We start from the raw sequence: 15986 nt of genomic DNA, 5'->3' as shown, positions 1-15986 counted from the left end.
TAGTTTGTAAAAAAAAAAAAACCACTGAAACACATTAAGTGCTTGCTATGTGTCAGCATTAAGTGCTTTACATGTTATTAGATAATTTAATATTCTTAAAAACCATAAGATAACACCAAATGTACTTGGGGAAGTAATTTCTTAACATTCATAAGCTTGATGGAAGAGCTTCAGCAAGTCCCAATATAGTGAAAGACAAACATCTGAATCAATAACACTGAATTTGGAAACATTCCTAAGGAATCCCTGGAAGGATCATGTCTTCTTCCATTCCTAAAATATGAGCCCTCATCCTTATTCAAGAAGCTATCATTGGGTCTTACAAGCAAGGTAAGGAAGTAAAATAAAATGACGACTCGCTTCGCTATTAAAGGAGGAGATTTCTCTTTTTTAAAGACCTTTTTCTTTTTCTTTCTTTTTTTAAATGTTCTCAGATACAAATCACCAGCAGGACCACAAAGCAGATGCTGAACTGTGGAGTGCCTTGGGGGCCCATGTCTGTGAGTACACAGGAGTGTCTCCGTGTCCCCAGTGAACAGCGCTCCTTAACACATGCTTTAACATGGATGAGACGCGGCCCTTGCCCTGGACCCCAGGCCTTAGAAGGACTTGCTTTTCTTCGGCCTTCCTCCAGCTTTATTCCTGTCCGCAGGCCAAAGATTCTGAGGGACCTTCTAGAACATACTCCAGAATACCAAGGGTCCTGAGATTTCCTATCCAAATGGCTCCAAAACTGCTCTGAGGTCCTTCTTGCTAAGAGATCTTGCCCCGCATATATATGCCGCTAAGCCGTGGAATGACCAACGAGGGCTGCTGAGTGGGCACGTGGACATACAAGCGGCCCTCTCCACACACGTGCACCCAGCTCCCCGAAGCGGTAGAAGGCAGTCAGCTCTCCCACGCCCTCACTTTCTGGAAAGGAATTCGCAGGAATCGGAGAGGTGACAAAGCCAACTCCACAAGAGTAAGCCAGCGACACCAGACCAACGCCCGCATGGGTCATGCATACAAAGGCCAAGACAGATGTACTGACCGCTGTACGGAAGGACCGGAGTGGGCTAGAGGAGCAAACTGAAAAAGGCCAAGGCCATCCGAGCAGTTCCTAAGAAGGGGCCTTGGACACCTGCTGCCATTCCCAGCCCAGCTTTATGGGGGGGTGGGGAGGGCAGGTATGTGGGCGGATGGGGGGCAGGGTATCCAAGACACCGGTTTTGACGTCAGCTGCAGTGCTAGGGAGATGGCAGGGTAGCAACAGGGGGAAGCTGGCGCAGTGTGGGGGGCCAGGCCGTCAGCTGATTGTAGGGAGCCAGTCAAGGGCTGGCGAGAAAAGGGCGGGGCCGCGGCCGACGTCACTGCCGCGGCCGACGTCACCGCCACTTGCCGCATCCGCAAGATCTCTCTGGTGCAGCTCGGGTGCAGGTCTCTGCGGGAGCCACCCTAGACCTCTGCAGCTTCCCGGTATCATGGCTGACTCGGAAAACCAGGGGCCCGCGGAGCCAAGCCAGGCGGCGGCGGCGGCAGCGGCGGCGGCAGCGGAGGCGGCCGCGGCGGCGGAGGAGGTAATGGCGGAAGGCGGTGCGCAGGGGGGAGACTCTGACAGCGCGGCTGGTGACTCCGACAGCGCGGCTGGTCAGACGGCGGAGGAGCCCCAGACCCCCGCGGAGAATGCACCAAAGCCTAAAAATGACTTTATCGAGAGCCTGCCTAATTCGGTGAAATGCCGAGTCCTGGCCCTGAAAAAGCTGCAGAAGCGATGCGATAAGATAGAAGCCAAATTTGATAAGGAATTTCAGGCTCTGGAAAAAAAGTATAACGACATCTATAAGCCCCTACTTGCCAAGATCCAGGAGCTCACCGGTGAGATGGAGGGGTGTGCATGGACCTTGGAGGGGGAGGAGGAGGACGACGACGAGGAAGAGTACGAGGATGAGGAGGAGGGGGAAGAGGAGGAGGAGGAGGAGGAGGAAGCTGCGGCAGAGGCTGCTGCGGAGGCGGCGGCGGCCAAAGATGAGGGTCCCCACTCTGCAGTGCCTCATGACGCCAAGAAATAAGCGGGGGCAGAGATTGAGGAGGAGAATGATGACGAAAACAAAATCACTATTTTTTTTTTTTTCAATATTGGTGGACTTAATAAGGCTCAGGTTTGGGACCAAAATACAATGTAAATCAATTCTGGCGTTCCTACCTAAAATTATATTAAATTGAAGCAATCAGATCCTGGCCAGCCCGTTTCAAATTTTTCATTTTGAACACAATAAGTATATCAAAAGGTGTTGAAGAAAACAAGTTATATTTAAAATGATTTTTTTCATGATCTCTTCTGCACGGACTGCGATTGAGACTTATTAAGGGTGTCAAGTAGATGTGAAGTAAAGAATGTCACTTTGAAACCTATTCATTCCACTGTCATCACACTACACACAGAACACCCAGACCAAGACTGAACATGTTCTCAACGCTTAACTCTTCAGTTTCTTTAGTCCGGACATTTTCCAGTGCAGAAAAAACAGAACCCAGAAGAATCTCATCTTTAAGACTTTGCTTTTGTAACCCATCAGCTTTACACTTTGGAGAAGAATGATGGAATCGTGGAAGCCTGTGATGGAGATCATGACAGTACTGTTTAATGAGGCCTGGAAAACTGCCACTTCAAATTCTAAAGAATGTTCTGAATATTTGAGTTTAGACAAGCAACATGGTTCTGAGAAGGAGGGTGTATAACCTGTATAATACTGTCAACATATGTGTTCGTTATTTACAGTCTCATGTTTATGTGTTTTCTTGGTAGTGTCTATTTACAAAGGTGTAAAAACAAAAAAAACCCCAAATGTTTAAGTATTAAATCCCTTTACCTAGCATTCTAGAAATATTAATTTACTTGAAAAGATGTAGAATGTAGCAAATCCTGTAAAGCATGTATTCAGTGTTATGTAGTTTGATCCTTGTGAAGTCGTCTTTGTCATGTAGCTTTTAGAATGTAGCTGTGAAAATTACCAGAACTCTTCAATGAAGCTAATGTTTGGAAAAAATAAATACTTGAAGAACCAATCCAAGTGTGTGTCCCCACCCCCAGCTCAGAAGTAGAAGGGTTTAAGTTTGCTTGTATTAGCTGTGCCTTCATTATTTTGCTATGTAAATGTGACATATTAAATTTTAAAAAGGTGCATATTCAAATTGTACTGCTTGAGGACAGACTGGTATACAGTTAAGGATTTCCAGGAAGGACACGTTAAATGTAAAGACTCTTAGCTTCTTTGTGGGTTTTGAATTTTGTGTGACTCAGTGATCTATAAAGAAACATAAAGTTGTTTACCACTGTAGTGTTAATAAAACAGTATTTTCAAAAAACAGAAGGACTCAAATACTCTGCCTTCCTGCAATCAAATCCCAGCTCTGCCCCTATAAGCAATGAACCTTAGGCAATTCAGTTGGTCTGTTTCAGTTTCTCCTTCTATAAAAGGGGTAGTAACAGCCCCTTCCTCACAATTATGGAGAACAGGTCAGTTAATACACAAAGTCTACGGGATAGTGTCTGACACACACTCAGTGCTCAATAAATTTCAGCTATTATTTTATTATTTTTTTATTACATGAAACATAAAGACACTGATTGGAAATTCAATCCTCCTTCCCTTCCCAGGTACAAAAGAGGGGGGATGGACATCATTATATTCTTAAGTTTATGATTCCTCATCAGAGAAGAATGTCATCTTTAATTTAGAAACAGGAAATTCAATAACCTATCTCGTTTTGATTTCCTCAATATAAAATCAGATTTTGATTTCCTCCCAGAAGAGATAAAAGACTTTCAATGTGATATTATGCATATCCAAAAAAAGGCTACTTCAAGTTTATATCTCGGCATCCTGAATGAAGCAAAATAAAAATTAAAGAGCCCACCCTTAAAAATTAAAAACTCAGATGCATTTTCTTCCATTTCTCTTAAGGGTTAAAACTGTGCAAAAGTAAAATTATGCTGCTTTACGTTAAGGACTGGCAGGCAGCTCTGACCTGTTGCTTATTGCAATAGCAGAGTTAAACCTTAATGTACTATTAATCATCATTAGGGCCAGGCAGCCAAACGGGAAAATCAAAATAACGTATTACACAAGAAGTCAATGATTATCTTAATCATAGGATTATCTTCATGGAAGCAAAAACTAATAAAATTCAGTATTTCTTATCTCTAGGAATAAGAGACTCCTTTAATATCCTTCTAGGTCTATCTAGTAAAGAAGCAAAAATGAATAAAACAAATAAGGTGTGTAATTATTGGGGAAAATTTTTTTTGCAGGCAGATAATTATATATAGAAAACCCAAGAGAATCAACTGAAAATTATTGAATAAATCTGAGCAACTGACCAGTTGCCAGATAAATATACAAAAACCATTAACTATTTCTAGGTACCAATAATGGTCAAAACACATGGAAAGACTTTCACAATAGAAATAAGAAATCAAAATATAAAAAAACCTCTAATAAAAAATATGTGTAATCTATGTGAAAAGGAAAAACAAAATTCAGAAATTAAAACAGGTCTTTGGATGGTAAGACTAAATACCACAAAAGTGTTAATTCTTCCCAAATTAACCTTTAATTTATCACACTTCAAATCAAAACCCAAACTGGATATAACTAATCTAATGTCCACCTGTAAGAATAGCTAAGGAAACTAGCAATATGGGAATAATTCAGATTTCTACCTTAGAATACAGACCTCCCCTAACCTGAAAATTTTTTTTTTCCCTAAAGATGGGAAGATTTTTTTTTTTTTTTTTTTTGACAGACAGAGATCACAAGTAGGCAGAGAGGCAGGCAGAGAGAGAGGAGAAAGCAGGCTCTCCACGGAGCAGAGAGCCCGATGCGGGGCCTGATCCCAGGACCCTGGGATCATGACCTGAGCTGAAGGCAGAGGCTCTAACCCACTGAGCCACCCGGGTGCCCCCTGAAATTTTTTTAAGTGAAGAGATACATTATGTATTTATCAATTACTGGATAGGGAAAGGCTGAGATTGGTGATATAAGACCAAAAGAAATAATCAACAGACAGGACAACACAGAAATTAATACATATAGAGATTTAAACACAAGCACCCCACATTTTCAAAAGCAAACAACTGGAAATATAATTTACAATAAATAACAAATGGCAAAGGGTTTAGTGGTCTTAATAAAGAGTTCCCACAAACTATAAGAAAATCATTTAGTCCCAATACAGAAAGACATAAAGGACACGGGCAGACTACTTAAAAAGAAGAAATACTATAGCCCTGTCTGGGGCAGAAAGACACGTCCTGAGAGGGCAGCACCAGCGCTTGGTGAGGTCTGGAACACAGGCATTCCCAGCTGAGTGCTCTGACCAGCCATCTTCCTTCCACTTAGGGCCAAGACTTTAACTGTGGGGTTTTCTAGCTACCAATAACACCACTGTTGGCCACTTTTCCCAGGACACGGGGATGCTTATGGATGCCCTTCACAATGTCAGGCCATCTCCACTGTTTCCTAACTGGCTTGATCTTTACCTCTGTTTCCTGCCCTGCTTATTTGATTGTTCCTCAGGCAGCCATAAAACTTGCATGTTAACATCTAGCAGGATACACTGCCTTCAAGGTGGGTCAAACACTATCACTCAGTGTTAATCCATTATATGCTCAAATTTGTCAGAAATACACAAAATAACTGGCGGGAAGAAGAGCAGTATGCATTACACATTCAATTCGGTCTCTGAGAGCATTACACAGGAAAGTGTCGCATCCCGACGCACATTGCCAAAGCATGACACAGCAGTTCTCCCTGCCTGAGAGTTCACACTCAAGGCAGACACAGACACATTTGCACATGCATACATAGGTACACAAACACTTTTTATTGAAGAGAAATTCACAGAACATAAAATTAACCATTTAAATGAACAATTCAGAGGCATTTAGTACATTCACAATATTGTCCATTTCTATCTAATTCACAGGAAAATGCACCAAAGCTGTGTAGAATATGAAAAGTAGCCTAGGTGTGTAAGAAATGCAAAATTTTACAAGTGCAACAGAATTTATTACTTGTTTTCTTTAAGAGAATACTTAGTGCTTATAAGGATTAGGTAAAATGAGTACTCTCATACATTGATGATAATATGCAAGTTGATATATAATTCATTAGTGAAATCAATTCAGCAACATCTATCAACCAATTGAAAATGACATACACTAATTCAATTTCACCCTTGGGATCTTATTAAAAAGCAATTTTAAAGGCAAAGAAAGCTTTAGACAAAAGATACTTGACAGGTCTTACTAAAAATAAAGGAAGGGGGGAGAGAAACAAAAGAGAACTTAGAAGCCAAATACCCCGGAGCGAGAGAGTAGAACACATACGTCCACGTGGCAGACTGTGTAGTCATTATTAAGGGTGTCCGTGAGGGCTTTGTAATAACATGGTAAATACAAGCACTGTCTCAAGCAAAGTTTAAAAATTCAGACATATAATTTTATACATTCACAGTATATTTTTAACTATGCCAACCTTGTTTTTTAAAAACCCCACAGTGTGCCTGAAAGGAAAACGGCAAACTTCTAAGTCATGTCTCTTCCTGGGTTGGGGAGGAGACTCAAGTCCTGGTCTTAGCCTTGAAGGGGCAGGTGCGGACCTTCACAGAGCACAAGCTCTCCTCTCACTCCCAATGCCTGGCTTTGAATCTTACCCTTCTAGCTATGTCACCCTGAACAAGTAAGTTATGCCTCTCTGTGGCCCAGTTTCTGCATCTGTAAAGTGGGGAGGATTACATGTGAAGTACTTAGACAAACATAAGCACTCAAGGGGCGCCTGGGTGGCTCAGTGGGTTAAAACCTCTGCCTTCAGCTCAGGTCATGATCTTAGGGTCCCGGGATCAAGCCCCGAATCGGGCTCTCTGCTCAGCGGGGAGCCTGCTTCCTCCTCTTTCTGCCTGCCTTTCTGCCTACTTATGATCTCTGTCGAGTGGATAAATAAAATCTTTTTTAAAAAAAGTAAGCACTCAAGAAATGTGACTGGCATTTTAGTCATCTGCTATCCTAAAACAGCCCAATGCAAATACAAGATAGATCTTAAAGATTACACCAATAGATTATCTCAGGACATCAACTCAAGTCTGTCAGCAGTCCTAACTTCAGGAGATCTTAAGGAACCACAGGTGTCTGTCATGTAGGATTTTTTCCTCAGGTTCTCATTACGGAATCTGGATGCCCTTTGGAGCACTTACGTTAAGCCTTGCACTCCTTACTGGGTGATCTTTTTTTTTTTTTTTTTTTTTTAAGGTACTTTTCTTCTTCGTCTTCTTTTTTTTTTTTTTTTAAAGATTTTATTTATTTATTTGACAGAGAGGGAGATCACAAGTAGGCAGAGAGGCAGGCAGAGAGAGGAGGAAGCAGGCTCCCCGCAGAGCAGAGAGCCTGATGCGGGGCTCGATCTCAGGACCCTGAGATCATACCCTGAGCCGGAGGCAGTGGCTTAAACCACTGAGCCACCAAGGTGCCCCACTGGGAGATCTTTTTACTGTTTTTTCCATCCCTTTCTTAACATGGCAGAAATGGGAGAACACATCAATTTTATTTAATTTGACTACATTAAATTAAGGTCAATTTGGGGAAATCTAGAATGACACGTGGATTTTTCATTAATAGTAATAATACCATGTTACAGAGTATGAGAAATACTTAACCATGAGTAGTCATTATTCAGATGTGATTACCAGCTGTGGCAAGATCTGGCTATATGATGTAGCCAAGAGCAATCACCTATGGATGTTCTTTTACTTGGATGCTTGTAACTCATTTGACTATCTGCAGCTCTTGTTCAAGGATAGGATGCAATCTTAAGACTAAATGAAATATAATAAATTATGGATAAAGAATTGGTATCTTTCTGGCATTTTCCTCCAGGGCAGTGGTGACAGCAAATACCTTACTGTTAACTCAGCAAATAACTTTCTGTTAAGATACTGCTTATTGTTAAGCAGTATCTGTATATTCAACTGCCTACAAGTTAAAATCCAGCAGGCATTATTCTTATCTTTCTTTCATCAAGTTTTCTTTTTTTTTTTTTTAAGATTTTAGTTATTTATTTGACAGAGGGAGACACAGGAAGAGAGGGAACATAAATAGGGGGAGTGGGAGGGACACCTGGGTGGCTCAGTGGGTTAAGCCTCTGCCTTTGGCTCAGGTCATGGTCCCAGGGTCCTGGGATTGAGCCCCACACTGGGCTCTCTGCTCAGCAAGGAGCCTGCTTCTCCCCCTCTCTCTCTGCCTGCCTCTCTGCCTACTTGCGATCTCTGTCTGCCAAATAAATAAATAAGATCTCAAAAAAAAAAAAAAAAAAAAAAGCAGGGAGAGTGGGAGAGGAAGAAGCAGGCCCGATGCAGGACTCAATCCCAGGACCCTGGGATCATGACCTAAGCTGAAGGCAAACGTTTAACCAAAGGAGACACCCAGGCGCCCCTCATCTAGTTTTCTTTGACCCATCTAAGAAATAACAAAAAGGACTCCCACCCCCAGTGACGAGATTATGACATATACTAGACAAAAGGGAAAAGGAGCTGCAATGATTCATCTTTCACAGTTGTATGCAACATTTCTTACCAGGATCTCAGTATGCTTTGCTGATAAGATTTTTGCTTTTGCAGCATAAAAGAAAAAGAAGAGAAATTCACTTGTATCTTTCTAGTTGTCCTTCACCATGACAGTGATACTAAGCGATGTGGCAGTAACCACACAAGGTTTTCAGAAGCTTCTCCAGTAGGTAACTGTGTGACAGAAATAAGGTCTGCCTCCCGTCACAAGTACAAAGGCATGCACAACAGTGCCGAAAACAGCATGGATGAGTTCACTGTGTGCTCAACGAGTGCTAGTGACCCAGAAAAGTCAAAACATAAACTTCACCAAAGATAGAAGCTGTTCCACACGTTAATCTCAAACATAGTGTGTTGGCAATCAAAACAGGAGTCCGCCACCCTCTGCCTGGCAAGTTTTAAAACTACAACACTCTCTATTGTACAAAGACTTGAAAACTTTTGAAGCTACTTTTTAGAAGTCATGGTAATAAAGGAGCTTCATAATACAAGTTAAAGAATGACGGGGGCTCCCTTCTCTTTATTCTCTTGAATTTAAGTGCTGCCTTTCTTTTAAGGAAACTGTGTGTCATCAGAACATCCTTACTGAAAATGTGTTGTAGGAGCAGCCCCGAAGTCAATTAGTGGCCAAGAACTGCAAAGTAAGAGAAAAGGAGCCCACATGTTTTTAAAGATTTATTTATTTATTGGGGAGAGAGAGAAAGCACACACACACACACACACACACACAAAAGAAGAGGAGAGGGAGAAACTTGAGCAGACTCCATGGTGAGCACAGAGCCCAACACAGGGCTCGATCTCATGACTCTGAGATCACAACCCAAGCCAAAACCAAGAGTCAGACGCTCAGCTGACTGTGCCACCCAAGCATTCCCCCAACACGCCTTTTAAACAAAAGCATGCTCTTCCACACTGATCTGACCACCACTCGGGGTTAAGCACTGTCCATGAGTGTGATGGTATCAGCAGCAGATATAAACAGTGGAGAAGGAAAAGAAGAAGATGAGAAAACAATGTCTGCCAGGAACCAACTTCTATCCCATAACCCCTGAGCTCACAAACAGTGGCTTCTTACTACCTGCTGAATGAAGTCTAAAATTCTCTATTTACCAAGACTTCTACAATGTAACCCCCAAGGCTAAACGAGTGTGGGTCCTCCAAATGAAGCTTCCCCCGGCAAAGCCCCCCAACCAGTACCCATACCCCACACTCACTCACTCACTGTTCTCTCCCTGATATAACAACCAAGATTTAGCCATCACTCTATGGAGCAGCTTTCACTGTTCACTGTGGTCTTTGTCTCTACTTTCTGTTATCCAACAGGTAGATAGGTTTCGCAACCTAACTCTATGCCATATCTGACCTCCTGGGTCTACATGTCCAAGCTGCTATCCCTGAACTCTTCAGATTCAAGCCCCCAATTCAGTCTATTTCACTTTTGAAGTATGGTTGCACATGACAATAGTTTACACCCTAAGGAGACCGTATTTTATCTCAGTATTCCTGAACACGTTATCTCCCAACTATTCAGTCAATTTAACTGATGATTCAAAGAAATATCTATTGAATAAGGAGAGGCAGTGAGAGTGATAGGGAAGAAGAAGCAGAGACAGTAAGAGAAAAAAACTCAGACCCAGAAAGAGAGAGGGAAAAAAGTAGAGACAAAAATTACTCTAAGGGAAATACTTTTATAAACATAAGAAGGAGTTGTAAGTCCCAAGAACTGCTTCAAGTGCAGACTACATCACAAAGGGCCTTCACCTGCACTGGGTCACTGTCCGACCCAGTGTACCAAACACACAGAGCTCTCTGAGGACTCACCACCATATAAAGACATTCTGAATGTTCCCTTCCTTGGGCCACAGGCCTAGCCCTTTGTCAGCTTTCATAAATCATGCACACGTTATCTTGTCTGAAACTTGATGCAAAAGCTCAGATATCCTTTGAAAACTAAAGGCAGATATGTACATATATACCTGATAAAATAATCACCAAAACTACAAGAGAAATCTTCTGTGCCAAAAATCCACTCTATGATCCACCATATATTTCCCCATTCTAAAAAATATCATCAGACTACAAGGAATATATAAGCCTGTTCTTATGTGAAAAAATGAATAGATCATTTACTGTGAACAAAGTACCAATGTTATTCAGATAAAGACAGGACGATACATTTAGCTCCAAGGGATTCTTTTTTTTTTTTTTCCTCCAAGAGATTCTTATTAGGGCTTGACTGAAACACCTGCTTGACACAAGACTAACCTCTTTATTAGGTTCCTAGAATCAAGGTAATTCCATCATCTGAAGCCATTTTTGTTGGGCACTTACTTTCCCCAAAGCTGAGGCTCCCTGCGTAGTCTGGAAGGTTTACATGACAAAGAGGGCTACTGAATGTTACATTAGACCTCACAGTCTTCTGGTTGTCTTTAAAAATGTGCAAGGATGCAGGAAGAGGTCTGTCCGTTTTTCTAGATCTGCAACAGTCATCTCCTGAATCTAGGCCTAGTGTTTCCTCTAATATGAAAAATTAATAACGATCTGCAAATTCTTGCTCTCTTACCCTTGCCTCCTCTGCAGCAGGGATTAAGATTTAACATCAATCTTGGTCTTAAAAGTGTAAGTGCAGAGAAATAAAGTAGCAACATCTGCAAGGGTCTGGGGTCAGGACTAACCTGTTATCCTTGCACACAGTTACTTTGTCTCCCCCAGGTATCAGCTTCTTCTGTTCAACCACTCCATAGCTTTCTCGACAAATCTATATATAAGGAGGAAAAAAGAGATGTTTCAATTCTGTTTACCACCTATCTTTCTAGACTCCAAATGATTGAGAGAAGCCTTAGAAACAAATGTAGCTTAATCACTACTTCTTACATAGGAAATTCTTGGGAAAAGAGAACCTGATTCAGAAAACATTAGCACCTTACAAGATATCCTGTGTTTTAAGACATGCAGTTGCCAATAAATGCAATCAAAGAGAAAATGATACGAACTCTAGAAATCTATGTATCAAGAGTAAAGAGGACTAATATTTCATAATGTTAAGTTCACAGATGAATCATTCATTCATTGATTCAACAAATTTACTTAACTCCTTTAACAATCAAGACACTACAACTAAAATAAAATTTCTTCAGAGAAGACCCTGAATTTATTCTTTGATTTGGAAAACAACTGTATGTTCATTATGACTTGCGAGCATGATGAAAGGGAGTGCCACAATCAGAAGGAAACTGTGGAAATCCTTACCGTGAAATTGAGACAGAAAGTCTCCTCAATATCTTCCCCAGGGTAATCTAAAAGTTCTTGAAGACTCCTAATCATAGAATAGAGAAAGGAAAAGAGAGGCAAGTTAGACATTGTAATAATGTTTCTACTTTAGTCATATATCCAGAATCTGTGTAAGGAAAAACTAAAAGAAGATTCTAGGATAAACATAAATCCAGACTGACAGAAAATTGTTTATACCTTAAAAAGAAATATAACAAGGGCACCTGGGTGGCTCAGTTGGGTCAGCATCCAACTCTTGGTTTTGGCTCAGGTCATGATCTCAGGGTCATGAGATCAAGCCCACACCAGGCTCCACACTTAGCATGAAACCTGCTTGTCCCTCTCCTTCTGCTCCTCCCCCTGCTCTCTCCACCCCTGCTCTAAAAGAAATACATAAAATATTTAAAAAGGAAAAAAAAAGTATGGCAGTAGACCTGTAAGACATTTGTTAATTATACTCTTCCCACTGCCAAGACTTACTAGATTTATGAAGAAGTTCAGATAGATTTATATCTGACACACTGGTGTTCTTTTAACTGTGGTATTGCTTGGAAGTCAAAATATGAGGACACGGTACTCCAATGGCCCTACAGAATGTCTTCACCCACATATATCAGAATAATCCTCCCATCATAAGAAAGCCACAAAGTCACCTCTATCCACTTAGGAATCTTAACTGGCTGACTTGTTAATGCAAAGGCCTCTATAGGGTAAAGATACTCTATTACCTGACATACTAAAGAACACAAACAGGCACTCTGAAAACAAGAATATGTTTATACCAACAATGATCATATCCTAGCTTTCAAGAGAATACCTTCTTGTAAGCAGACCTCATTCACACTTTCTTCTTCAGTGAGCTCTGGGTCCAGTTTCATCAAGTGTTTCCCAGGAAGAAAATTCTTAGCATGGAATTTAAATCCACTACCGGTTAAACCAGCCAGAATCATTACTTCAAAAATATCCTCAGCCAGGCTGGCAAAGGGGAATCACACGCACTTCAACCACCCTCTGGCTTTCTTCAGTCACCCCAAAATTAACCCTGCCAGAGTCTCATCTGCTATTTTCCAATATTCCTTCTAAATGTTCTCTTCCTCTCTCTGTGTCCCCACCCCTCCCATCCTTCCTGGTTTCTCAGTATTGGTGTCCTACTCAGGTGGTGTGGCTCTCCCTTCCAGAGGGGACATCAGAAATGGCCCTTTCTCTATCTCCACCTTAATACTGGTACTCTTTCTCCATAAAAAGGGCTATTGCTTCCTGTTGAAGCCAAAAGGATTATACTGTTACAGAAATCCAAGGGTATGATGTTTTTTATATATCTGATGCCACCTAAAATCAAGGCAGAAAAACTCAGAATCAAAGGGGTTTTCAGAGCCAGAAAGAGAATAACATAAAAATATGGCTCTACTACTCTGGAAAACAGTCTGGCAGTTCCTCAAAAAACTAAACCCAGAGCTGCCATATGGCCCCAGCCATCTCACTCCTAGGTATCCACCCAAGAGGAATGAAGACTTACATCCACACAAAAACCTGTGGAAGAATGTCCACAGTAGCATTACCCATGCCAGACAAAAAGGGGAACAACTAACGAATGGATGAACACAGTGTCATCCATATCCACTCAATGGATTATTATTTGGCAACAAAGAGAAATTCATTACTGACACATGTTGCAACACAGATGAACCCTGAAAACATGCTGCCTCAAAGAAGCCAGACACAGAAGACCACGTGTTGTATGATTCCATTTATATGAAATATTCAGACCAGGCAAGTTTACACAGAAAGGAGATCAGTTGTTGTCTAGGGCTTGTGGATGAGGGGACTGGGAATGACAACTAAGGAGTACCAGGTTTCATTTTTGGACAATAAAGATCTTCTAAAATTGTGGTGATAGCTACACAACTCTGAATATACTATAAGTCACTGAACTGTAGACTTCAAGTAGGTGGATTGTATGGTATGTGAATTATATCTCAATCAAAATTTTTAAAAATACTCCCTCTTTAGTACTTTCTCCCTCTGTATTTCCAGACCATGAGAGTCTCCACTCTTTGTTTTTGTTCAGGACAAGGAAGAGTGAGATTTTTTTGTACCCCTGGGCACGCACAGCCTCCCTTTTCCTTTGCTCCTTCTGCTATAGGCAATGCCTCAAGTGAGTAGCAGCCCATCTACATTGTAAGAGTCTAGCCATATGGTCTGATAATGTGGTATTTTCAACCCTGAATCCCTGTGCCACAGGCAGACAGAGCAGTTCCCCATCTTTCAGTTTCGTACCTTCCTTCAGTGGGTGAGAGCTCCTTTAGGTCTTCCAAGCCAGGCTTTACGTTCAGTAACTTCTTGTAGAGAGCCAACGGGAAGTGGAGATCAACCACAGTGGAGTTGTAGATGGCTAGTCCACAGGTTATGCCAATCAAGTGGAACCAGTTGTGCTCTACAAAACACTTTTCGGTATGTATGCAAATGTGTTAAAAATTTTACAAAAGGAATGCACTGCTTGCAGCCCTTAAAACACTGCCATTTACCTCAGAATATCTTCCGTATAAAATAAAGACCTCATTAATTCTTAATTACCTTCTGAGGCAGAGAAACACCCTGCAATACCACCAAAACCCACAACCTAGATGAAGTCAAGCAGTTATGGCTCATCTAGCAACACAGAGAAGAGCATATAATCTTCTAGAGCAAGGCTGTCCAACAGGACTTCTGCACTGACGGGAACAGTCTATGCTATGCTGTGCCATCATCACCCAGCCACTAGCTATAGCAACTGAGCACCTGACATGTGGCTAGCACAATTTTGGAAATAAATCTTCAATATTATTTAATTTTAACTAAGTAAAATTTAAATTTAAATACCTACATGCGGCTAATGGCTGCTTTTTTAGAACAGTGCAGATCTAGGAAGAAAACTCCACTGGAAAAAAAGAACTAAATTATAGTCTGCTTAAAATTAGATGCCATTTGAAGCTTAACTCTCCTACTGAATTTTCAAAAATAACATGTGTGCCTGTATTTGTGTAAGTGTTCACATTCACACACATACCACATTATTAAAGTAAGACATACCTATCACTTTCCACATGTCATAAAACTTACTTCTTTATCACAGTGTTCATATTTTTACCCTTCAAAGAATAACAAAACCTGGATCTTACCTACCAGAAAGAGAAATGGGGGGTGGAGGGGGTGACAAAATACATGGGATCTTGTCAACGAGTGAAAAATAAAGATGAGCTACATTATTCAGACTGTTGGAATTATCTTTGTTATGCTCCCCTTTGTAAAGTCAGAAGTCAGGGGACTGGTCTGACCACAAAAAGAAAGTCTAACATAATCCTTCTGTTTAACTGCAGTATCACTAACTTACCGTATCTGAAAACCACAAAAGATTTGAATCCTGATAGTAGGTAAACATTCCGTAGATAGGATTCAAAAGTTCTTTTAACAGTAAAAGAAAGAACTCCTTTGTGACACCACCAGCATCCACTGCTTCTTCACCATCAAAGATTACCTTAAAATAATGAAAGTAAAATTAATACTTCAGGAAAATCTTTGATGTTTAATCTTTTTTTTTTTTTTGCAAACTCTCCAAAGTCAGGGCAAAGGAAGAAATATATAACAGAGAATACACTGATGCAATGAAAACTGCAAAGTGTACTTGCTGACTATTAACAAAGCACTTACAGACCCACAAAATTTCTACTAGTACTCCAAGGGATACAAAGGAAGTCAGAAGTTTACCATATGTCCATGGAAAGTTTACCATCTATTTTGGGGAGTAAGGCAAACAAAATAATCAACTAGAGAATATATTTTTTCTTTTTTTTTTCTTGAAGATTTTATTTATTTGAGAGAAAGAGAGGGCATGAGCAGGGGTAGGTGGGGGAAGAGGGAGAAGCAGACTCCCCACTGGGCAGGGAGCCCCATGTGGGGCTCAATCCCAGGACTCCGGGATCATGACCTGAGCCAAAGGCAGATGCTTAACCAACTTAGCCACCCAGGCACCTCTATATTTTATTTTCCAAGAGTCAAATACATTGAGAGGTAAATGTTCTGGCATATAGAGAAAAGCAATGATTAAACTGAGTAAAGGAACACTTTCTGGAAGAAAT

General features: G+C 41.0%; 2 protein-coding genes across 3 annotated transcripts in view; one reads left to right on the top strand and one right to left on the bottom strand.

Annotated features, from left to right (window-relative positions):
- The window catches only part of HERC3 (HECT and RLD domain containing E3 ubiquitin protein ligase 3), a 117829-nt gene that overhangs the window by 15862 nt on the left and 85981 nt on the right, over positions 1-15986 (bottom strand). For both annotated transcript variants that reach the window (XM_080797465.1, XM_080797466.1), the window contains exons 20-23: positions 15242-15385; positions 14149-14315; positions 11851-11917; positions 11277-11359 (exon numbers count right to left, since the gene is read on the bottom strand). In XM_080797465.1, the coding sequence (XP_080653591.1) occupies positions 11277-11359; positions 11851-11917; positions 14149-14315; positions 15242-15385 (461 nt within the window). The remainder of the gene's footprint in view (positions 1-11276; positions 11360-11850; positions 11918-14148; positions 14316-15241; positions 15386-15986) is intronic.
- On the top strand, positions 429-3336 carry NAP1L5 (nucleosome assembly protein 1 like 5). Its single transcript, XM_080797467.1, has one exon. It carries the CDS (start codon positions 1149-1151, stop codon positions 2049-2051), a length of 903 nt encoding a protein of 300 aa, XP_080653593.1. The 5' UTR covers positions 429-1148; the 3' UTR covers positions 2052-3336.

The sequence above is a fragment of the Martes martes genome (assembly GCF_963455335.1).
Source record: "Martes martes genome assembly, chromosome: 2".
In the NCBI taxonomy this organism is placed as follows: Eukaryota; Metazoa; Chordata; class Mammalia; order Carnivora; family Mustelidae; genus Martes; species Martes martes.
The sequence above is the reverse complement of the archived record's forward strand: the minus strand, read 5'-3'. Positions and strand labels throughout refer to the sequence as shown.